Source organism: Quercus lobata, chromosome 6 (genome assembly GCF_001633185.2).
Source record: "Quercus lobata isolate SW786 chromosome 6, ValleyOak3.0 Primary Assembly, whole genome shotgun sequence".
In the NCBI taxonomy this organism is placed as follows: Eukaryota; Viridiplantae; Streptophyta; class Magnoliopsida; order Fagales; family Fagaceae; genus Quercus; species Quercus lobata.
This window is the reverse complement of record NC_044909.1, coordinates 20,455,092-20,473,975: the sequence shown is the minus strand read 5'-3', so window position 1 is coordinate 20,473,975 and position 18,884 is coordinate 20,455,092. Positions and strand designations below refer to the sequence as shown.

General features: G+C 34.4%; 1 protein-coding gene across 1 annotated transcript; it reads right to left on the bottom strand.

Annotated features, from left to right (window-relative positions):
* Positions 1-1,210: 1,210 nt before the first annotated feature.
* LOC115950900 (tuberculostearic acid methyltransferase UfaA1-like) lies at positions 1,211-18,677 on the bottom strand. The gene is made up of 14 exons (XM_031068177.1): positions 18,571-18,677; positions 17,623-17,725; positions 17,338-17,433; positions 11,880-11,935; positions 11,640-11,763; positions 7,586-7,648; positions 7,419-7,478; positions 7,157-7,318; positions 6,518-6,591; positions 6,345-6,438; positions 5,904-6,040; positions 5,754-5,834; positions 3,147-3,252; positions 1,211-1,375 (listed from the first exon to the last, which is right to left on the bottom strand). The coding sequence occupies exons 1-14, from the start codon at positions 18,651-18,653 to the stop codon at positions 1,268-1,270; spliced, it is 1,347 nt and encodes a 448-aa protein (XP_030924037.1). The 5' UTR covers positions 18,654-18,677; the 3' UTR covers positions 1,211-1,267.
* Positions 18,678-18,884: the final 207 nt, after the last annotated feature.

The window sequence follows — 18,884 nt, the reverse complement described above, 5'->3', positions numbered from 1 at the left end:
TCAGCTTAATTAGTTTTACTTTGAACCAGCTTCAAACTCAAATATACGTGAAATAAATATCAAAAGTACGCTACAGGAAATAAAGTAATATAAATAGTAGAAAAGAAATGCAAACCACACAATAATAGCAATATGTTTTCGAAGAGGAAAATTCGACTATTCAAGTTGATAAATTTCTTCGTGACACAACATCGAGACTTTCACTAGTGGAATAGTTGTAGTATAGGTTTACAATAAGCCCTCCAAACTCTTGCTCACAACTGACTACGTCGAATCTTTTCTTCAACCAGTCTCCGGTATGTGTGCGTTGAGTGACCAATTGCAAGCCACCAAGCCCTCTTGGATTTATGGTATTGCCCTCTAATGATTTCCAACACCAACAACAGTCAACAATCAATATGGTGAATAAGGTGATGGATAAAAACCTTCTCTCATTGATATGGAAATGGTGAGAGGGAAAGGAAAGAGAGAAAAACTATGTGTATCAGTGTATGACTCTCTCAAAGGATATGTTTCTCTCTCTCACTCAAAAGAGTAATATGAATATTTCTCTCTCTGTTTCCTTAGGGTTTTTATGAATAGAAACAAATCGAATCAAAAGGGATTGAGCTAGCCAAGAGGATAAGAATGCATAGTTGTTTCTGTCCTCGACAAACTTGCAAGAATCTCACAAGTTGCTATGTAAAAAGCATCCTTCTTTATCATCCAATTGTATCTCACGAGAGCAAAATGCTCTTCACGACAACAATGACCAAGGCTCAAATACTTCCACTCAATTACATAGCAATCCTAAAAATGCAATGAAATGAGAGAATTACAAAGAAATTTGGCATGGAATTAAGCCAACAAAAACATAAACTTAACAACATTGGTGTAAGCAAAATTTGAACTAAGCGCAGCCTACTAAAATCTCAAACCAAACTCATTTAATCGCACCAAAATAATCTAGTCGCATTCTAATGCACATGCATTCCCCATTTGTGCAAAGAGGAGGAGGCCAAAATAAAATTGCCTCTAAATATTTGAAAGCCAGATAAAGTATATATTGCATTTACATACTGTTTTCTCTGTAGCATTTTATTCTTAGATAATGAATAAGTCGAATAAAGTAAAGAAAGATGCCATAGGATTTAATTACAATCGCAAACCATTCTTAAGTATTTGATCCATGATTAAATAACCATTCTGAAGAAGCAAACAACCAAATTAAAAAGACTTCCCATGAAAGTAGAAACATGAAAATGAACCATTATACGTTGGCCTAGCATTAATATGAAGAATTGATGTCTCCTTCGGGAACAGAATCAAGATCCTGATGAAGACTTTGATATGGATTGTTGAGTACAGCAACGTTGCCAGGACGTGAGAATACAACCTACATTGTAGATAGTAACCAAATATCAATGAGTTCTATGACCAAGTATGTGCTATAGAGTATGATTTCAAGATAGATGTGTGGCAAATTCATGAGTAAATGATATACCATTTTACTTCAGTGGGAGATGTGTGGTTTCTTGAGTAATATAATTATCAATAGTAAAGTGTCAATACAATTTTTGCAATGGTTAATATAACTCAAACTCTTAAATAAAATCGTGACTAATGTAGATGTGTGGTACTTCTGATTGATAAACTCTTCAATCTAGTTTCTATAATTGAGCTAATAACGAGAAAATTTTCATCTTAAAGAATCATAGGAAAATTCATAAAATTTCCTTAAATAGGAGTTCATTTAGAATTACATTGTGACAAATACAAATAATTTGTTCCACATTTTGTGTTTTATTTTATACTCTACGACTCATAACCTACCATATATTATTTTTACTTTCTTCATAAAATAATCAAAGTTTAAAATGGTAAAAAAAAAAAAAAAAAAAAAAACTTGGCATATCATAAGTGGTGAAATATAAAGTGAAACAACAACAACAAAAGGGACGGAAGACTTGTGTTCTATTGTGACCTATTATTATGTTCAAGTTTGTCCATTATCTTAGTTTATTACAGATATACCACTATATAATTAGAATTATAATAAAAATCAATTATATATATTTAATAACAAATTAACATTAGAAATCAGCCTAATATAAGAAAGTTAAATGTAAATTTGAATGTTTAAAAGTAAATTGAAAAATAAATAATTATAGAACTATTAAAAGTATGACAATATCTAAAATGGTTTTCTATGCATCTTGATGAGTTTTAAAAAATTATATAGCATCCACTCAAAAATCAATTTATGTTTATATGTGATTTTATTTACATGACATTAAGGTCAAATGAAATTAGTTTTATGGGAGAAGAATTTTTTTTGTCTTTTTGAGTGAGGGAGAGAGGCAGGGCTACATAAATGAGGGGTTCTTAGATAGGGTTGGGGAGGGGGGTGGGGAGGGTTATCCCTCTTGTTGGTGGCAGTAGTTGTGAAGAGTGAAGGGAGGGAATGAAAGTGGTGGTGAGAGGAGTGAGGGAGGAAGCGAAGAGGTGGTGGTAGCAGTATATGCAAGTGGGAGTTGGAGATGGTGGTATTGTTGGCAATGTAAAAGAGGAGATAGGAAGGTAGTGGTGGGTGAATGTGATGGGGATGAGGATAGGTGGCAGGAAGTGATGGTAGAGAGGAATAGGAGGAAGGAGGTGGTGGTGGCAGCAGTGTAAGAAGTGTGGGGAGGAGGAGATGGGTATTAGGAAATTAGGTAAAATTGATAAATACAAAAAACAGAAACAAAAGCAAAAAAAAACAAAACAAAACAATTAAAGCAGTCATAGAGGCATGAATTAATCTATAATGGGAAGGAGGTCACATTGATGGGACGGTGCTTGGGATGTGGAGGAGAGGGAGAGAGAGATGAGAAGGTGGCACGTGCTTGCTCTAGAAAATGGTTTAGGCGTAAAACATGAACCATTTTTTACAATCTTAATATAATTAACTTCTTGTTGATCATGAAATTTGATTCTATTAACCATTTTAGTTTGTATCAAATATTAAAAAAAATATGACATATTTTCTCAACTAATAATTTGGTAAAGGGTAATCAACACAAAAAGAAACAACGGTCTTAATGACAGTTTACATGAATCTTAGCAATATTTTTCATGAGTCAATATGTTCTTTTGTATCATAATAATACTTTAGGCAAGAAACATACCTGATAAACTCCAAGTGTACGTGACTTAAAACCAGCTGCACAATAATCAAAGTAATATTCCCATGTTCGTATGAACTTTTCATCAAATCCGAGAGCAAGAATTTTGCTGAACACAAACATTAAAGACCCGACATCAAAATAAAAAAACCTTGTAGTCAGCTTGATATCATGATTAGTTTGACAATGTAGAATAATCATAAAATTTCCATATAATAGTTTTAATTACACATTCCAATAGCAATCTTATTCTTTCACATCTCCTCTTTTCTACTATAAAGTAACAAAAACTTGTGCATGTCCTAGTCTTCATCAACCTATAACGAAAATAAATTTTGAAATATATGTTACCAAAACTTGGTTATTTTTTGTCTAACATTCGTAGCAAGTTTCAAGGATATACGACTATATCTTAAGTCGACCATTTTGCACTTTCAAATTAATTTTCCTTGGCATTTGTTTACTTTGAAGAAACTAAATGACAATGCTCTTGGATGGGTCTGTTTCTTTACCATATAATAAAGTGAAATATCTCTACAATAATTTCACAACACTTTCACAACAAAATATACGTAGCAAGTTGTTATGGGTTGTTATTGGTGAGCAAAAAAATAATTTCAATAATTGATTTAAATTAAAACCAATAACAACTTATCACCTAGAATTTGTTGTGAAAACATTATAGACATAATACTTCTCTATAATAAATTCTAATCATTTTTCCAGTGGAGGGCTAGTGCAGCACCATGATAACAATAACAATGGGTGTTGTTAAAAATAGTAAGACCCAAATATCTTATAATTCTTAGTCCAAATTGATAATATTAGGATATATTTGTTTTACAAATAAAGTAATCCTAATTTTACTTCTAGTACAAGTGTTAATCTATTTAGTTTATGGTTTGTATATATTTTTTGATGATTTTGTTAGGTTCATCTTTATAGGTTGGCAAACCGTGAACAAAAGTTGGTTTGGAATGATTTTTTGAATACTATTTAGTGTACAAGATTTATATTAGAACAAGCTAACTAAAGTGTTTGGAGCCTCAACACTTGGTTCAACACTTAGTTGATTGATTTAGAATCACAGGTTCAAAATCCAAGCCCATCAAGTAGTCCAATCTCTAGTATTTCGCGACCTAATTATAGTATAAAAGATAATATAGGATGACCGAATAGATTTTTGGAGAGCTGCGTATTGTGTGCCTAGGGTTTTTGTAACCGTGTTCTCTCATACCATGAACTGAAGAGGAATATTTCCAAATTAGTGATTAAGGTGAAGTTGATACACACATTCCATTTATAGAGTTACTATTGTGAAGAATCTTTAAGAGCGATCTTGAAGTTACAAATAGGGTGTTCGTGTGAACAGAGTTCATGGTAGAAGAGTCCAAAAATTTGAAGTTACTTGTGATCATGTCAGTAAGTATTATTACTTGGTATAAAAATTTCATTTTATTTAGTGAATATGTTTCCTTGAGGGTTGGTAGTGAACCTCCAAAGAGTTTTTCCCTTCTAGGGCTAGCTTTCTCTTCATATCCATATTACCTATGTCTTTTATTTTTCACTGTGATTATATTTGCATTATTGGTGTGTGCTATGATTAACCACGAACTCATCTTGCAATTAAGCATAATTGGTTATATCAATCAAACTTGGCATAAAATTGCTTAACATGTATCAATCAGGGTCTAAATTCCCAACATATTTTATTATAATACAAAAAATGCAAGTTAAGAGTCTTTGTGATTCAGTGATATTATCTCATTCTTTCATGGAGAACCTATATCAGGGTCTAGATGGTCTTTGATGATTAAAAATTTACATATTTTGCTTTTGCAAAAATTTGACATGGGTGCAACATTAAAAATTCTCTTTAGAGTCTATATAATGACAAAAGAATGTAGATATATTATCCTCTAAAAGAAAACAAGTCTCGAGTAAACAAGCCTTGAGCAGAAAATATCTCTGGTTCATGCTTTATACTTTATAGAGTGAGAATCTCACAAGAGGTTGTTACGCGCTTTTGGGGCCCACATGTTTGTGGGAGGCCCACAATAGCGTAGGAAATAATTTTTTAATTACTAAAACAAGTGATAATAATTTTGTGGGAGCAGAGTTCTGGACCTCACATCCATGACGATGAATGTAGCTATATATGTAGCTACTCCATAAGATACCACCTCCCAAACAAGTTAGCATTTAGCCATCTTCAAATAGTACATCAAATTAAGTACAATTCATGCATTCAGTATAATGTATCCATTGGGTCGTTTGATTTACAATTACAGACCTTTTTCTTTTAATTCATGTTTGATTTACGAAATCTAGACAAGAATTCTCTTATTTGCTTTTTTGATAATCAACAAGAATTCTATTATTTTCTAAGATATTAATGGGATCATAACGTTTGGTTAGCCAATTATGCAGCACATTCTAAACTGTGATAATTTATGTGTTTTCGCAAGTCTAACCACAACCTGATGAGGAAATTATTCTACTGTCAGGAGAAGCTTTTCTTTAGGACGAGAAGTAAGAGAACAGTAAGATTATTTTTCTTTTATTTTTTATTTTTTTGATAATCAATATAATTATGATTATTTTTCTTACCTCTGGTTTTTCATAAAATTTCTTCTCCAATATCCAAGTGTTTGGTAGTAATGAATCCCTATATTCTCCACGTGCTCCACGCTGCACTTAAAAAACTTTGAATTAATTTTCTAGAGAAATAAATAGTTAAACCAAACAATAATTTAATACCTGAGTCTGGATGCATTAGCCATGGCTGATATTACCCTGCTTAATGAAGGTATGCATGCACCGGGAAATATATATTCCTTTATAAAATCCGAACTTCGCATGTGCTCGTTGTAACGTTCATCTGGCATTGATGAGAACTAAGAAGAGACAATCAGAAACCAGCTTCAATGATTAGCGGTATATTTAAATGGGCAATTACTCTCACATACTCACTAGTGTACATTGTTAGTACATACCCCTCGGTTTATATTTTAAATGTGAATATCAATAAAAATTGTATACATCGCACGAGAACTAATGAACGTGTGTAAGGAGTATATAACGAGTGTGAAACAATATTTACCGCATGCATTTAAATTAAACCCATACAAAAATTATAAAGACCAAGACGTTATAATAAAACTGGGAAAGAGATATATAAGACACCATTTGTTTAATTACCTGTAGAACAAAAAGCCCGTCTTCTGCTAATAATGATTCACAGCAACCAAAAAACTCATCCATATATTCATGGCCAACATGTTCTATCATCTCACTGAAAAATGCCATCAAATATCATGTTATATTTGGAATCATTAGGGTCTAATTAAATATTTATTGGAAAAGGAACACACCAAGATATAATTCTGTCATATTTGTAGGTATCGGGCAATTGGCGGTAATCACAAAGAAGAAACTTAATGCGGTCCTGCAAGCGAACTTGATTAAAATTAGTTTTGAAGTGACTATAGAAAAAAATAATTTCTTAAGATGTGTCATATTCAACCAGAAGTTTTTGTGCCGGGAGAAGACCAACTCGTGATTATATGCAAATTGAAAAGGGTCGTGATTCTCTGCTATGTACTTTTATATATGTGACCCTAATAAAACAAGTGTCGGGATTCTCTTCCTTTGCCTCAAGTTTTCATGAATTTAAGATTGTATATGATTACTCCACAAGTATAAATACTTGTGGGATGTAGGAAGCCAAAGATTAGAGTCCATCTTTCTAAGAATCACGTACATATACACTTAAATTAAACTATATATACTATATCTAAAATAATAATAATTATAATAAACTCCAGTGAATAAAGAATGATGACTCATTTTAAATGGTGTGGTACTATCTTTACCTTTACATTTAAAATAGATCAATTTTAAAGGGATGCAACGATATCAGAAACAATAAATTTTACCTTCCTATATATTCCACTTGTATTGATATTAATGGTATATTCTTTTATGGTAAATGTCATTCCTCAAATTAGTACCTGAAGGCCAGCATCTTTCACTTTCTTTTCCGCAAGTTTCAGTTGCTCTTTAGACAAAGTGATGCCAGTATATTTGCATCCAGTTTGATTGACAACTTCAATAGCAAAGCTTCCCCAGCCACTCCCAATTTCAAGAACTTCATGCTTCTCATCAATTCTTGCCTAAGTTAATTGAAAAAAAGAAAAAGAAAAAAAAAAAAGAGGGTTAGTATAGAGCAAGAAAAGCTTTAATATTTGACATAATCAAACAGTAAAGTCTCACCTTTTCAATCAAAGAAGATATTTTTCTTAGCTGCGCAACCTTCAAGTCCTCATCTTCCTTCTAAGAAATATTTTCATAATGATGAAGGTAAGTTAAAGCTAAATCTTTAAAAGGAAGAAGTTGATGCATTGTTTAACAATAAATTATCAAAAGGTTTTGATCCTGACCTTAAATAAGCCGGTAGAGTATGTCATTGTTTCGTCCAAGAACAGGGCAAAAAGTTCATTACTCTAGAAACAAAACAAAACGAATTACAAGCTTATACTAATTAATATCAATTATGCCACTAATCAGGTTTGAATATACTTGATGAGTCTTATTATTTGTGCAAAGTGAGAGTGCCAAAATAAATAAAGAATGTTGTGGCAAATTGCTTTACAGAAATCAGAATTTTCTCTAGCTTTTTTTATATTTGTGAGTGAGACTTATTTAGCTGGATTGGGATTTGGGTTCTTGAAAGAGCATCTCCTCACCATCTTTTGTATATCCATGTTTGTTATTGTAATTTTCTCCCTCTCGTCGCTTGTGGATGTAGGATAAAGGTCGAATCAATTAAATTCTTGGTAAGTCCTCAACAAAACCTTTGGCAAAGTACTCCATAGAACCTTTGACAATTAGGACTGGTTTTTAACTCCAAATTTAAAGTAAAGAAATTGGATGGAACGAATAATTTGAAAATGTGGCAATGTGAAGTTATGTACGTCTTGATCAAATAAGAGTTGGATGTCTAAGACATATTTAACTCTTGTGGATCATAACATACCATAACTTCGCATTGCCACTTGACGTAGTTGTTCATTCCATCAAACTTCTCTATCTTAAATTTGGCATTGGAACCACAGTCCTAACTGTTGAAAGTTATGTAGAGAGCTCACCTGACATATTTATTGCCAATAACTATTAGTTTCACAAACCAATCAATAAAATCTCTAAAGAATAATTAATCTAAATGCCTAGGTATTGAACTTTGGTTTGTTGTAAAAGCGAAAGCTCATTGATTAGAAAAATCTTAGGAACAAAGAAAGAAACCCAAAAGAATAATAGACTCAAACACACTATAAGATCACCAAGGATTTATGTGGTTTGACATTTAGTCCACATCCACAAGTGTCAATGAAGTGAATACATCACTAAAAATTTGGAAAGTGCAAGATAGAGTAGAGGCAATTTTACATAATCCAAAACTCCAATACACCCAAATAACTTTCTTTCACAAATACATAGATTAGGGGTTGCACTAAAATAAAGAAAAAAAAATTATTTACTAAAATTGCTACATAACACACCCAAAGAGATTTCTCCCTAACTCAAACTAAACCAAACCAATGATGCACCTCACACGAGAAAAACTGCATAGCACCACAAAGATCCAAGATTGTGAGACCCACACAACCACACTCATTGTCCACAAGCAAAGTGGCACTCACGAATTTAGGAGTAGCAAAATCAACCCAAACCGACCCGATTATTAATTGGGTTAAATGAGTATAATTGAGTACCCAATTAGACCTAAGTATGACCCAAGTATCATTTCTATAAATTACTAAACTCTAAAATACTCCAAAACCACTAAAAAGACCAAAATACCCGTGAAATCTCAAAAATGACCAAAATACCCCAGAAACCTTAAAAGATGATCAAATTACCCCCAAAACCTAAAAAATGACCAAAATACACCCAAAACCTAAAAATGACCGAAATACCCCGAAACCTAAAAAATGAGCGAAATACACCTGAAACCTAAAAAATTACCAAAATACCGCCAAAACCTAAAAATGACCGAAATACCCCCAAAACCCAGAAAATTAACAAAATACCCTGAAACCTATAAAATGATTGAAATACCCCCCCTAAACATAAAAAATAACCAAAATACCCCCGGAACCTAAAAAATGACCGAAAACTCCCGAAACCTAAAAAATGACCAAAATACCCCTAAATCCTAAAAAATAACCCAAATACACCCCCCCCGAAACCTAAAAGATTATCAAAATACCCCTAAAACCTAAAAATGACCAAAATAGCCCATAAATCTATAAAATGACAAAATAGTCCCAAAACCTTTATAACGATTGAAATACCCCTGAAACCTATAAAATGACAGAAATGCCTCCAAAACCAAAAAATGGCCAAAATACCCCCTAAAACTAAAAAATGACCAAAATACCTCTGAAACCTAAAAAATTACTGAAAATTACTGGCAATGTGAAAATTATGCCAGTATCGCATAAAATACCTCTGGGTATTGCCTATGTGATACCCAAAGTGGTATCACATGTAGCGCCACCCATGCGGGTATTGCCTATGTGATGCTAGGCTAGTATAACATATGCACACAATGCTAACCTCCAATCAAAGTTTAAATTATTACCACGACCACCTACATGGACTGATCAGGTACCATTATACAGATTGAAAATAGTATCCCACAATTGATCCAATTAAGTCCTAATTGCTTATGGAAGAATACTAATCCAGCGATTTTAGTTCCTAAAGTTTCAAATGAGAGTTATTAGTCTTTAAAATTTTTAAATTGGTATTATTAATCTTTCATTAATTTTTGATAGTTTTTTTTTTTTTACTATGTGGTTAACAAAAATAATTATGTCACTTTCATAAGGTGATGTGGCAACATTATTAACATTAAAAAAATTCTTGCTAGTATCACTCATGCAAAAATTATATGTTGTACCCAGCATTTTTTATGCCAGTATCGCTCATGTGAAAATTATATGTTGTACCCAACATATATGCCGGGTACACCATATACAAGCTCTCGCTCATGACCCAACAAAGATCCAAACCCAAACTTGTTAAAAATGAGTCCTCCCCAATTCACCTGATTATGCCCCAACCCGCCCCTCCCAGCTGCTCCCTCTATCTTGCGGTCCAAAAAATCCCGCCCAAAGAGAGAGTCGATCCTTTCCCTCCCAGGCTTCTTCTCTCGCCTGAATTAGTTTTCTCTTTTAAGCCATAGAAAATGATAAGAACAAAGATGTTTTACAGTTTTAAATTTTTTATATTTTTAAATCTATAATTCAGTTGGTGCACTGACGCTTAAGAATTATCTTGATGTGTCATTAGTTCAGCTCAGACATTCATTTTGGTGGCAAAATATGTGTTTGCCTTTGTTTTTCTCATTTAATTTTTTTGCTATTTCGTTTTCTTTATTGGATAGAGGTGCACAAGTACTAATTAGATTAAGATTCTGTACAATCAATTAATTTTTTAGTTCCCTCTCAAGTCTCAACCATGTTTGGAATTTGGGGTTTTATATATCACTTGGATATGTAGACAAAAAAAAACTATGAGACATAGATGGTTCTAGCTATGGTGAAGAGCTGTAACGGAATGGGTTACTTTGGGTTTCAATTAGTTGAATTGAGGAAGATCCGTTTCTAACAGGTTTGGATCTTTGTTTGGTCCGGGTAATACTGATTATATGGATTTTTTATTTTGTTGAAAAAATTGTCATGTCATTAAAAAAAAAAAAAAAAAAAAAAAAAACCCACATCATTCATTCATTAGCCACATAAGTAATGAGACTAACTGTAGTTAACATTTATTTTTTAAACCTTAAGAACCAATAGCACTTATTTGAAACTTTAAATCTTTAAGGACCAAAAGTACTTATTAAATCAATTTCATAGACTAATGATGTATTTTGCCTTATTTTTTAAAATTAATTAATTTTAGCTTCTTTTTTGTTTGCCCTCTTAAACTACAATCCTGATTCCTAACTCTGTCTAACATTGTGTTGTGTTGACGTATTTTATGGAATCCTTCCTCATTCCCAATTGCTTTCTCTGAGAATTTTAAAAATAGTTCTTACTTTCATGGGTCAAACCGTCCTATGCAACATTGTGAACAGTGCTTTGCATGACAATACACCCACGTGTACACATTTGCATGTTTTCAATTTGTGTTTACGTAAATTTTGTTTCAATCGGTGTTTACGTAAACTTTGAATCTATTAGACTTATCCAAAGACCTCAACTAAAAATAGGAAACGATAATGAATGCCCTTAAAGTATTAGATAATAATTTATTTAAAAAAAATTTTATGGGAAAAGAAAAAAATTAATATTTTGACAATTTTTTTTCATTTTTCATATAAATTTTGTCAAAATTTTTCTAAAATAGATTTTTAACTATTTTTCTAAGAGCACTCGTTACCATAATCCAATAAAAATAAAGAATTTAAAGGACATAGTCATATACCAGCTCATAATGACGAGAGATGTTCCTGCCAGCTTGTGTGAGACTATTATGCCTTAAAAAATGCCTGAAAAAGCGCGTTAAAGATCCTAGAGTAGCTGTGAATATCAACGGTGTCCACCAGCCCCTATAGCCAAAATAATAATAATAATAATAAAATGAACAATTTAGGAAATAATTAATCATAATATTTTTATCCAAGTTTCCAGCAAAATCTGGTGGTAGCAAATTAGCAACATATACCTTCTCTTATTCAATTTCGAGATAGAGGAATTTGAATCTCTGCTGGCAATAAGAATCTGCAGAACAAATAAATTATATGGTTGTGCCAAGTAGTTTCACCAAATTATAGAAAAAAAATTTCAGACTTTTAAATTTAAAAAATATATATAATTTTTCTTCTCTTATAATTTCTAAGTTGATAAAAATCTTAATTTGATGACAATCCAAATTCTTCATGTAATCCATCAAAATATTAATAACATCATGCTTTTTACGGTATAACAGGAAAAAAAAAATTGTAATTAACAGTAACAACTTGATTTTTATGGTATTTGATTTTAAATAAATTTCTTCTTTTTTTGCTTATATCAACTTTATCACAACTTTCATTGGGAGGATATACACAAAGGGAGGAATTGATAATAAATTTGTTATCTATTTTTCTTTTCAAATATATTTTTTTTAATTTAATTTTTTTGGATAAATATCAAATTTTTGGATAACGAAAAAAGAAGAAGCTAATAACGTTAATTAACAACATGATTTTTATGGTATAACAGAAAATAAAAATTTGTAATTAACGTTAAAAATTTGATTTTTATGGTATTGGATTTTAATTTAAATTTCTTTTTTTTTTTTTTTTTTTTTTTTTTTTTTTTTTTTTTTTTGCTTATATCAACTTCTTCACAACAACTTATAATTATTGTTTTAAATAGAAAAAACTTTTTATCAAATTTTGTTTTTTGGTTGAAGTTTACAGTTGTTAAAATTTTGTTTGTTGGATAAATATAGGAATGATTATGGATAATAGTTTTATTATAACATAACTCTCATTTTTAGATTTTCAAGTTACTATAAATAATAAGGGCAGATTCATGATTTTTTTTATTAATATTTTGAACGTATCTATAATTTTTTTTTTTTTTTTTTTTCAGGGAGTTTCCTTGAGGTTTTGATTCTTTTGAAGCACTCAATCAAACAATACCCTTGGTATTGAGTTTTTCTCAAAAAAAAATTTGAAATTTATATTGAATTCAAGGTTTTTCATTTAAATATGCACTTGAGCTTGAATTATGCAAACTCTCTTTATATACTTTTAGGCATCTCCTTTTATATTAGTTGCATACTTATCTACCATATTCCATTTAATTAATTTTGGACTTATATATGATTTTATTTGTGGGGCCCGAAATCTGAGGCCCCAGCCCACTTTATGTTAAAAGCCCAAAAGCCCAGGCCGAGGAGCCCTATTGCTAAGAATGCGCAATGAAAACTCCTTGAAAGTCCAAGGATGTGGCCGAGGACGACTTTATGCCCAAAAAGCCTGAGGAAAAGGACAAAATCAGTACAAAAGCAGTATAAGGGAGAAGGCTGCCGACACCTTAATGTGGAGCCCACTGCCTGACAAAACTATACTCATACCATGTTGTCCAACTTTTCCCAACCACTCTGATGTGAGGATTGACAAGATAAGTAACCACCCAGAACAAGGAGAAACGGACACGTAGGTGAAGAACGGGAAGGATATACTAGTATAAAAGGGAAGCTTGCTGCATTAACAAGGGGAGGCCCAGAAGTGAGAGAAAAAGGGAGAAGAACGAACTCATAAAAAAGAAGGGTGGCTAGGACGAGACTCTCCTCGGACTAATTCCGAGGAGATAGATCTTCACGCCACACCCGTGTAAGGCTCAGTCATTCAGGCCAAACTCACCTTCGTATGGGCTCCCATGAAAAACCATGACTAAACCGCTGCCCGACGACCAAGGTCCAGCCTTTCTAAGCCCACTCTCTACAAATCGTATTGTTTGGACCCCTTTACATACGAGCCCATCCCTGGGTCGTTAGAAATTGTGTCCTTACAATTGGCGCCGTCTGTGGGAAGGCTTGCGCGTTGGCGCGGGTGGCGGTGGAGTCGACCCTCTAGCAAGAAGAGATTCGTGAGGTTTCCTACATCTCCGGCAACACACAGCTGTTGCTCCGACATAAACTTCTGTTAGGGGCTACGCCTTGCGGTGCCAACGGCGCGGGTAGCTCTAGGGGCTTTTGGCCACAAACCAGCTCTCCCCGCCCTGGTCTAGGGGCTTACATTCGAAACATAAACGAATGTAAAAAGAAATATCACAAGTTTTGGACAGAACCAAGGCCTTGCATGGTCCTCAGACTCAAGCCTATGGGGAAACCAAGTACAAAAAAGAAATATCACAAGTTTTGGACAGAACCAAGGCCTTCCATGGTCCTCGGACTCAAGCCTATGGGGAAACCAAGTACAAAAAAGAAATATCACAAGTTTTGGACAGAACCAAGGCCTTACATGGTCCTCGGACTCAAGCCTATGGGGAAACCAAGTACGAAAAAGAAATATCACAAGTTTTGGACAGAACCAAGGCCTTGCATGGTCCTCGGACTCAAGCCTATAGGGAAACCAAGTACAGAAAAGAAATATCACAAGTTTTGGACAGAACCAAGGCCTTGCATTGTCCTCGGACTCAAGCCTATGGGGAAACCAAGTACGAAAAAGAAATATCACAAGTTTTGGACAGAACCAAGGCCTTGCATGGTCCTCGGACTCAAGCCTATAGGGAAACCAAGTACAGAAAAGAAATATCACAAGTTTTGGACAGAACCAAGGCCTTGCATTGTCCTCGGACTCAAGCCTATGGGGAAACCAAGTACAAAAAAGAAATCTCACAAGTTTTGGACAGAACCAAGGCCTTGCATGGTCCTCGGACTCAAGCCTATGGGGAAACCAAGTACGAAAAAGAAATATCACAAGTTTTGGACAGAACCAAGGCCTTGCATAGTCCTTGGACTCAAGCCTATGGGGAAACCAAGTACAAAAAAGAAATATCACAAGTTTTGGACAGAACCAAGGCCTTACATGGTCCTCGGACTCAAGCTCATGTGGAAATCAATTAGTTAAAAGCAAAATTACGTTACATGAACCTTAGAATCTATCCTGGAACTACCCATTAACAGTTGGGTAAATCCCCATACTGAATGGATTCCCCAGTCTACCCTCGAATCCTCAGTACCAAAGGGATTGATGCAACATAGAGCAATATGCTACCAAAAACACGATTGAGGTCTCTCACTGCTCGACTATACTCTCGGATGAATTATTTAGAAGTTTATCGTTTTCGGACATTCGTCTAGCATGCATCGCACAGCGCTCGGCCATTATCCCGGTTAGTTCCAAGAGTTTAATTTATTGAGAATTACCATTATTTAGTTTATTGAGAATTACCATTGTTATGCTTGATAATGTCAGTAAGTTTAAACTAGTAGGAATTTGTTTTAAGGCATTTTTTCTGCTTCAAGTATCATTAAAGGCAAACGTGTATTCAACATTCAGTCACAAAGTTATTGCTGCTAAAAGGAAAAATATTTAGAAGGAAATAAACTCATCTTTTATTAAGACAAAGAAGTAGTACAGTGTACAAAGAAAAGCTGGAATAAGCTTATACTAAGGCTAACTACGTAAGCGAAAAGAAAAGATACAAGAGAATAAAGAGAAAGCCGAGGAAGAAGCACAGAGGAGAGATTGGCTGCTGTTCTAAGATGTCATCTAAGGAAACTATTCCTCGACACTTCTACATGCCCATAACTCAGGCAGCCAAAGAACCCAACTTAGGGCATGCACCGGTGAAGAAAAGGTGCAGGGAACCTGACCTCAGGCTAACATCATCTACAGAAACGGTGCTGAGAGCCGGAGGTGGAGGAGCCCCCGTAGAACCACGTCTGCGACAAAGCAGACGGCGCTGATGGCAGAAAACCCTACTTCTGACGCGTCGAGAATCTGACACGGCCAGTACCTGCTTCGGATTTTGGCTAAAAGAGAGGGGGATATCATTCCCACCTTACCAAAACGGAAGATCACCTTGAATCTGTGCCATCCTTGTCCGTACCATACCACCTTGAGGATTCGGTGCCTCTGAAGCGTGCGAAGACCTTTCACCTCCATCCACGCCTCAGACATCTTGCTTTGAGGCAGAGTGGCATTAGAAATGAAGATCACGAATATGAAAGAAGAAGTATGATTCTGAAGAAAACAGGAGAGTTCATGTGCAAATAGAGTGACCCCCTGCCCTATTTATACACAGAAGTAAACCGGTGGCATTTAATGCATGCAAATTTCCAAGGGATGCTACGAACAAAGCAGACTCAGCTCAATTTCCAACCTCATCCTCAGCCGTAGGATCGGAAGATCCTCGTGAAGGCGCACCTTGAGTACCGAAATGTCAGAGGATCCCGCGTGAGCGAAAAATAAAGGAGTGGCCCTTATCTTGACACGCCTCCCATGTAAATGAAAAAATATAAGTAATAATGGGGTACCGGATTTGAACAAGCCATAATGTGGGCCTAACGTCACCAAAACCCTCCTCCCCAACTAAAAGTCGGGCAGCAGGATTTTGAGGGGCTATTGTGGGGCCCGAAATCTGAGGCCCCGGCCCACTTTATGTTAAAAGCCCAAAAGCCCAGGCCGAGAAGCCCTATTGCTAAGAACGCGCAATGAAAACTCCTTGAAGGTCCAAGGATGTGGCCGAGGACGACTTTATGCCCAAAAAGCCTGAGGAAAAAGACAAAATCAGTACAAAAGCAGTATAAGGGAGAAGGCTGCCGACACCTTAATGTAGAGCCCACCGCTTGACAAACCTATACTCATACCATGCTGTCCAACTTTTCCCAACCACTCTGATGTGAGGATTGACAAGACAACTAACCACCCAGAATAAGGAGAAACGGACACGTAGGTGAAGAACGAGAAGGAAATACTAGTATAAAAGGGAAGCTTGCTGCATTAACAAAGGGAGGCCCAGAAGTGAGAGAAAAAGGGAGAAGAACGAACTCATAAAAAAGAAGGGTGGCTAGGACGAGACTCTCCTCGGACTAATTCCGAGGAGATAGATCTTCACGCCACACCCGTGTAAGGCTCAGTCATTCAGGCCAAACTCACCTTCGTATGGGCTCCCATGAAAAACCATGACTAAACCGCTGCCCGACGACCAAGGTCCAGCCTTTCTAAGCCCACTCTCTACAAATCGTATTGTTTGGACTCCTTTACATACGAGCTCATCCCTGGGTCGTTAGAAATTGTGTCCTTACATTATTTATTTATAAAAACTTAATCTTACACCAAATGCATTCATTATATAACTTAAAGTAAAATGTTACTTTGTTTTAAAAAAATAAAGTAAAAGATTACTTTATTTTTATTATCTACTTAATTTTAATTAAAATAAAAATTACTTTTTTTTTCATTAATTTACACGTGCTTTTTTATTAAGTCATGCATCGCAATGGGCATAATACTAGTAAATATATATATATATATATATATATATATATATATATATATATATGCGCCTCTGTGTGTGTGAGCAAGGCAAAATCTTAGGAAGTAAATACCAGAAAAATGCTTTGTACGTATAGGGACAAACTAGCTCTGTTTGGAATTAATTCAGACTCAAATCAATCTTACCAGAAAAAGGTTTAGAAGACCTTCATTGTTATCGTTGAAAGAAATATCCCCATCAATATATGCATCTGCAAGGCCTAAATCAGCATTTGTCATAACCTGTTTAAAACAAGATGGTGAGAAAATTTTGCTGTATAATATAATAAGATTTTGAATTTTAAATGCCAATATAATGCGCAGCCTATTATTTAATTTTGAAAAAATTTCCGGCCAATTTCAACAATAATATGTTGCATGCATGTGACCCGTATAAAAATATTCCAACATATATAGATTAAGAGTACATACCTTCCAATAAAACTGCGGATTATTAACTTTAAGAACTATTTTCAGAGGACACTTTCTCTTGTCTCCTTCAAAGGTCAATGTTGTACCCCCTTCCTCCAATAAACTGCAACACCACAAGGCATGGTATATCAAATATTAATAACATGGGTTTTGTCAGCATAGTTGAAAAATTGGGTGTTGCCACTGGTGGTGGAAATTAAAAACCATCTGGGTTGAATCCTTCACACAAAAATTTCATAAAATCCTATTGAGAAACGTTCCGGAAAAGGAATTCCAAAACATATTCTAATGGTCCTATTATTTGAAGCTGGAATTCAACAAAAATGGCTACGGTATCCTTTGTACAAACAATAACATCCATTTTAATTCATTCTAGGGAGAACTTAAACTAAAGCCCCATGGTCAATTACAAAATACCCTCACTAATATTATGAACACAACTTTTCCACCATTTTTAAAGTGGTTGATTGTAATTTGCAAGTGATAGACACAACTAACACTCAAAAACCTATCGTTTTTTCTCCACTATTCACAATTGACCACTTTAATGATTATAATTTTCTGTATAAAGAAAATATTGTGTTCGTAGACCATAGAATTATCAAAATCCTTACATAATCAAATCACATAACCTTAACAAAAAGGAAAAGGCTAAAGAATCCAGAGAAATTAACCTATAACAACAGCTCGGGGGCTGAACAAAAAACATACCCAGAATAATATTTGAAACCAACAAATAAAACAGCTCTTGCATGATGATAAATTTTCAGTGTCCTCTCGTCAAGTACCAGTCCTAGAACCCAGATGATCATAGACTATACATACTATAACTGAATTTCAGAGAGTGCATATATAAAATGTGTATTTTATATACATATACACATTTTATATGTATATACACACACACATACTGGCAGGATATCTAAGTTAGAAGTAGACTAAACTCACATTAAACATCCAGCAGAGATAAAACGTCCAAGGAAGCTAGTGACAAAAAGGCGCGCCCCTGCTTCTATGAGAGATGGTTCCATGTGTTTTGGCTTGCTTAGAAGAGCACTCTGTGCAGCAGCCATGCCTGCCTACCAACAAGTATATCCAGTAAGACACCTTCCCTTCAAACTAATGATTCTCTATAAAGAAATTTATAGAACTTAGAAAAAGACAAACAAAAGGTAGTTATGATGTTTAGCAGGGTAATGATTATTGTACACAGTATGTACATACACATATATAAAAGAGTCATTATGATGTTTAGGGCAATA

Excerpts from the sequence above, each read along its gene's own strand:
- LOC115950900 (XM_031068177.1), bottom strand. The coding sequence starts at position 18,653 with ATGGAACCATCTCTCATAGAAGCAGGGGCGCGCCTTTTTGTCACTAGC. Across the intron at positions 6,439-6,517 it reads TATGACAGAATTATATCTTG|TGAGATGATAGAACATGTTG; the intron begins GTGTGTTCCTTT and ends GGCATTTTTCAG. Across the intron at positions 3,253-5,753 it reads AATTTTATGAAAAACCAGAG|CAAAATTCTTGCTCTCGGAT; the intron begins GTAAGAAAAATA and ends GTTTGTGTTCAG.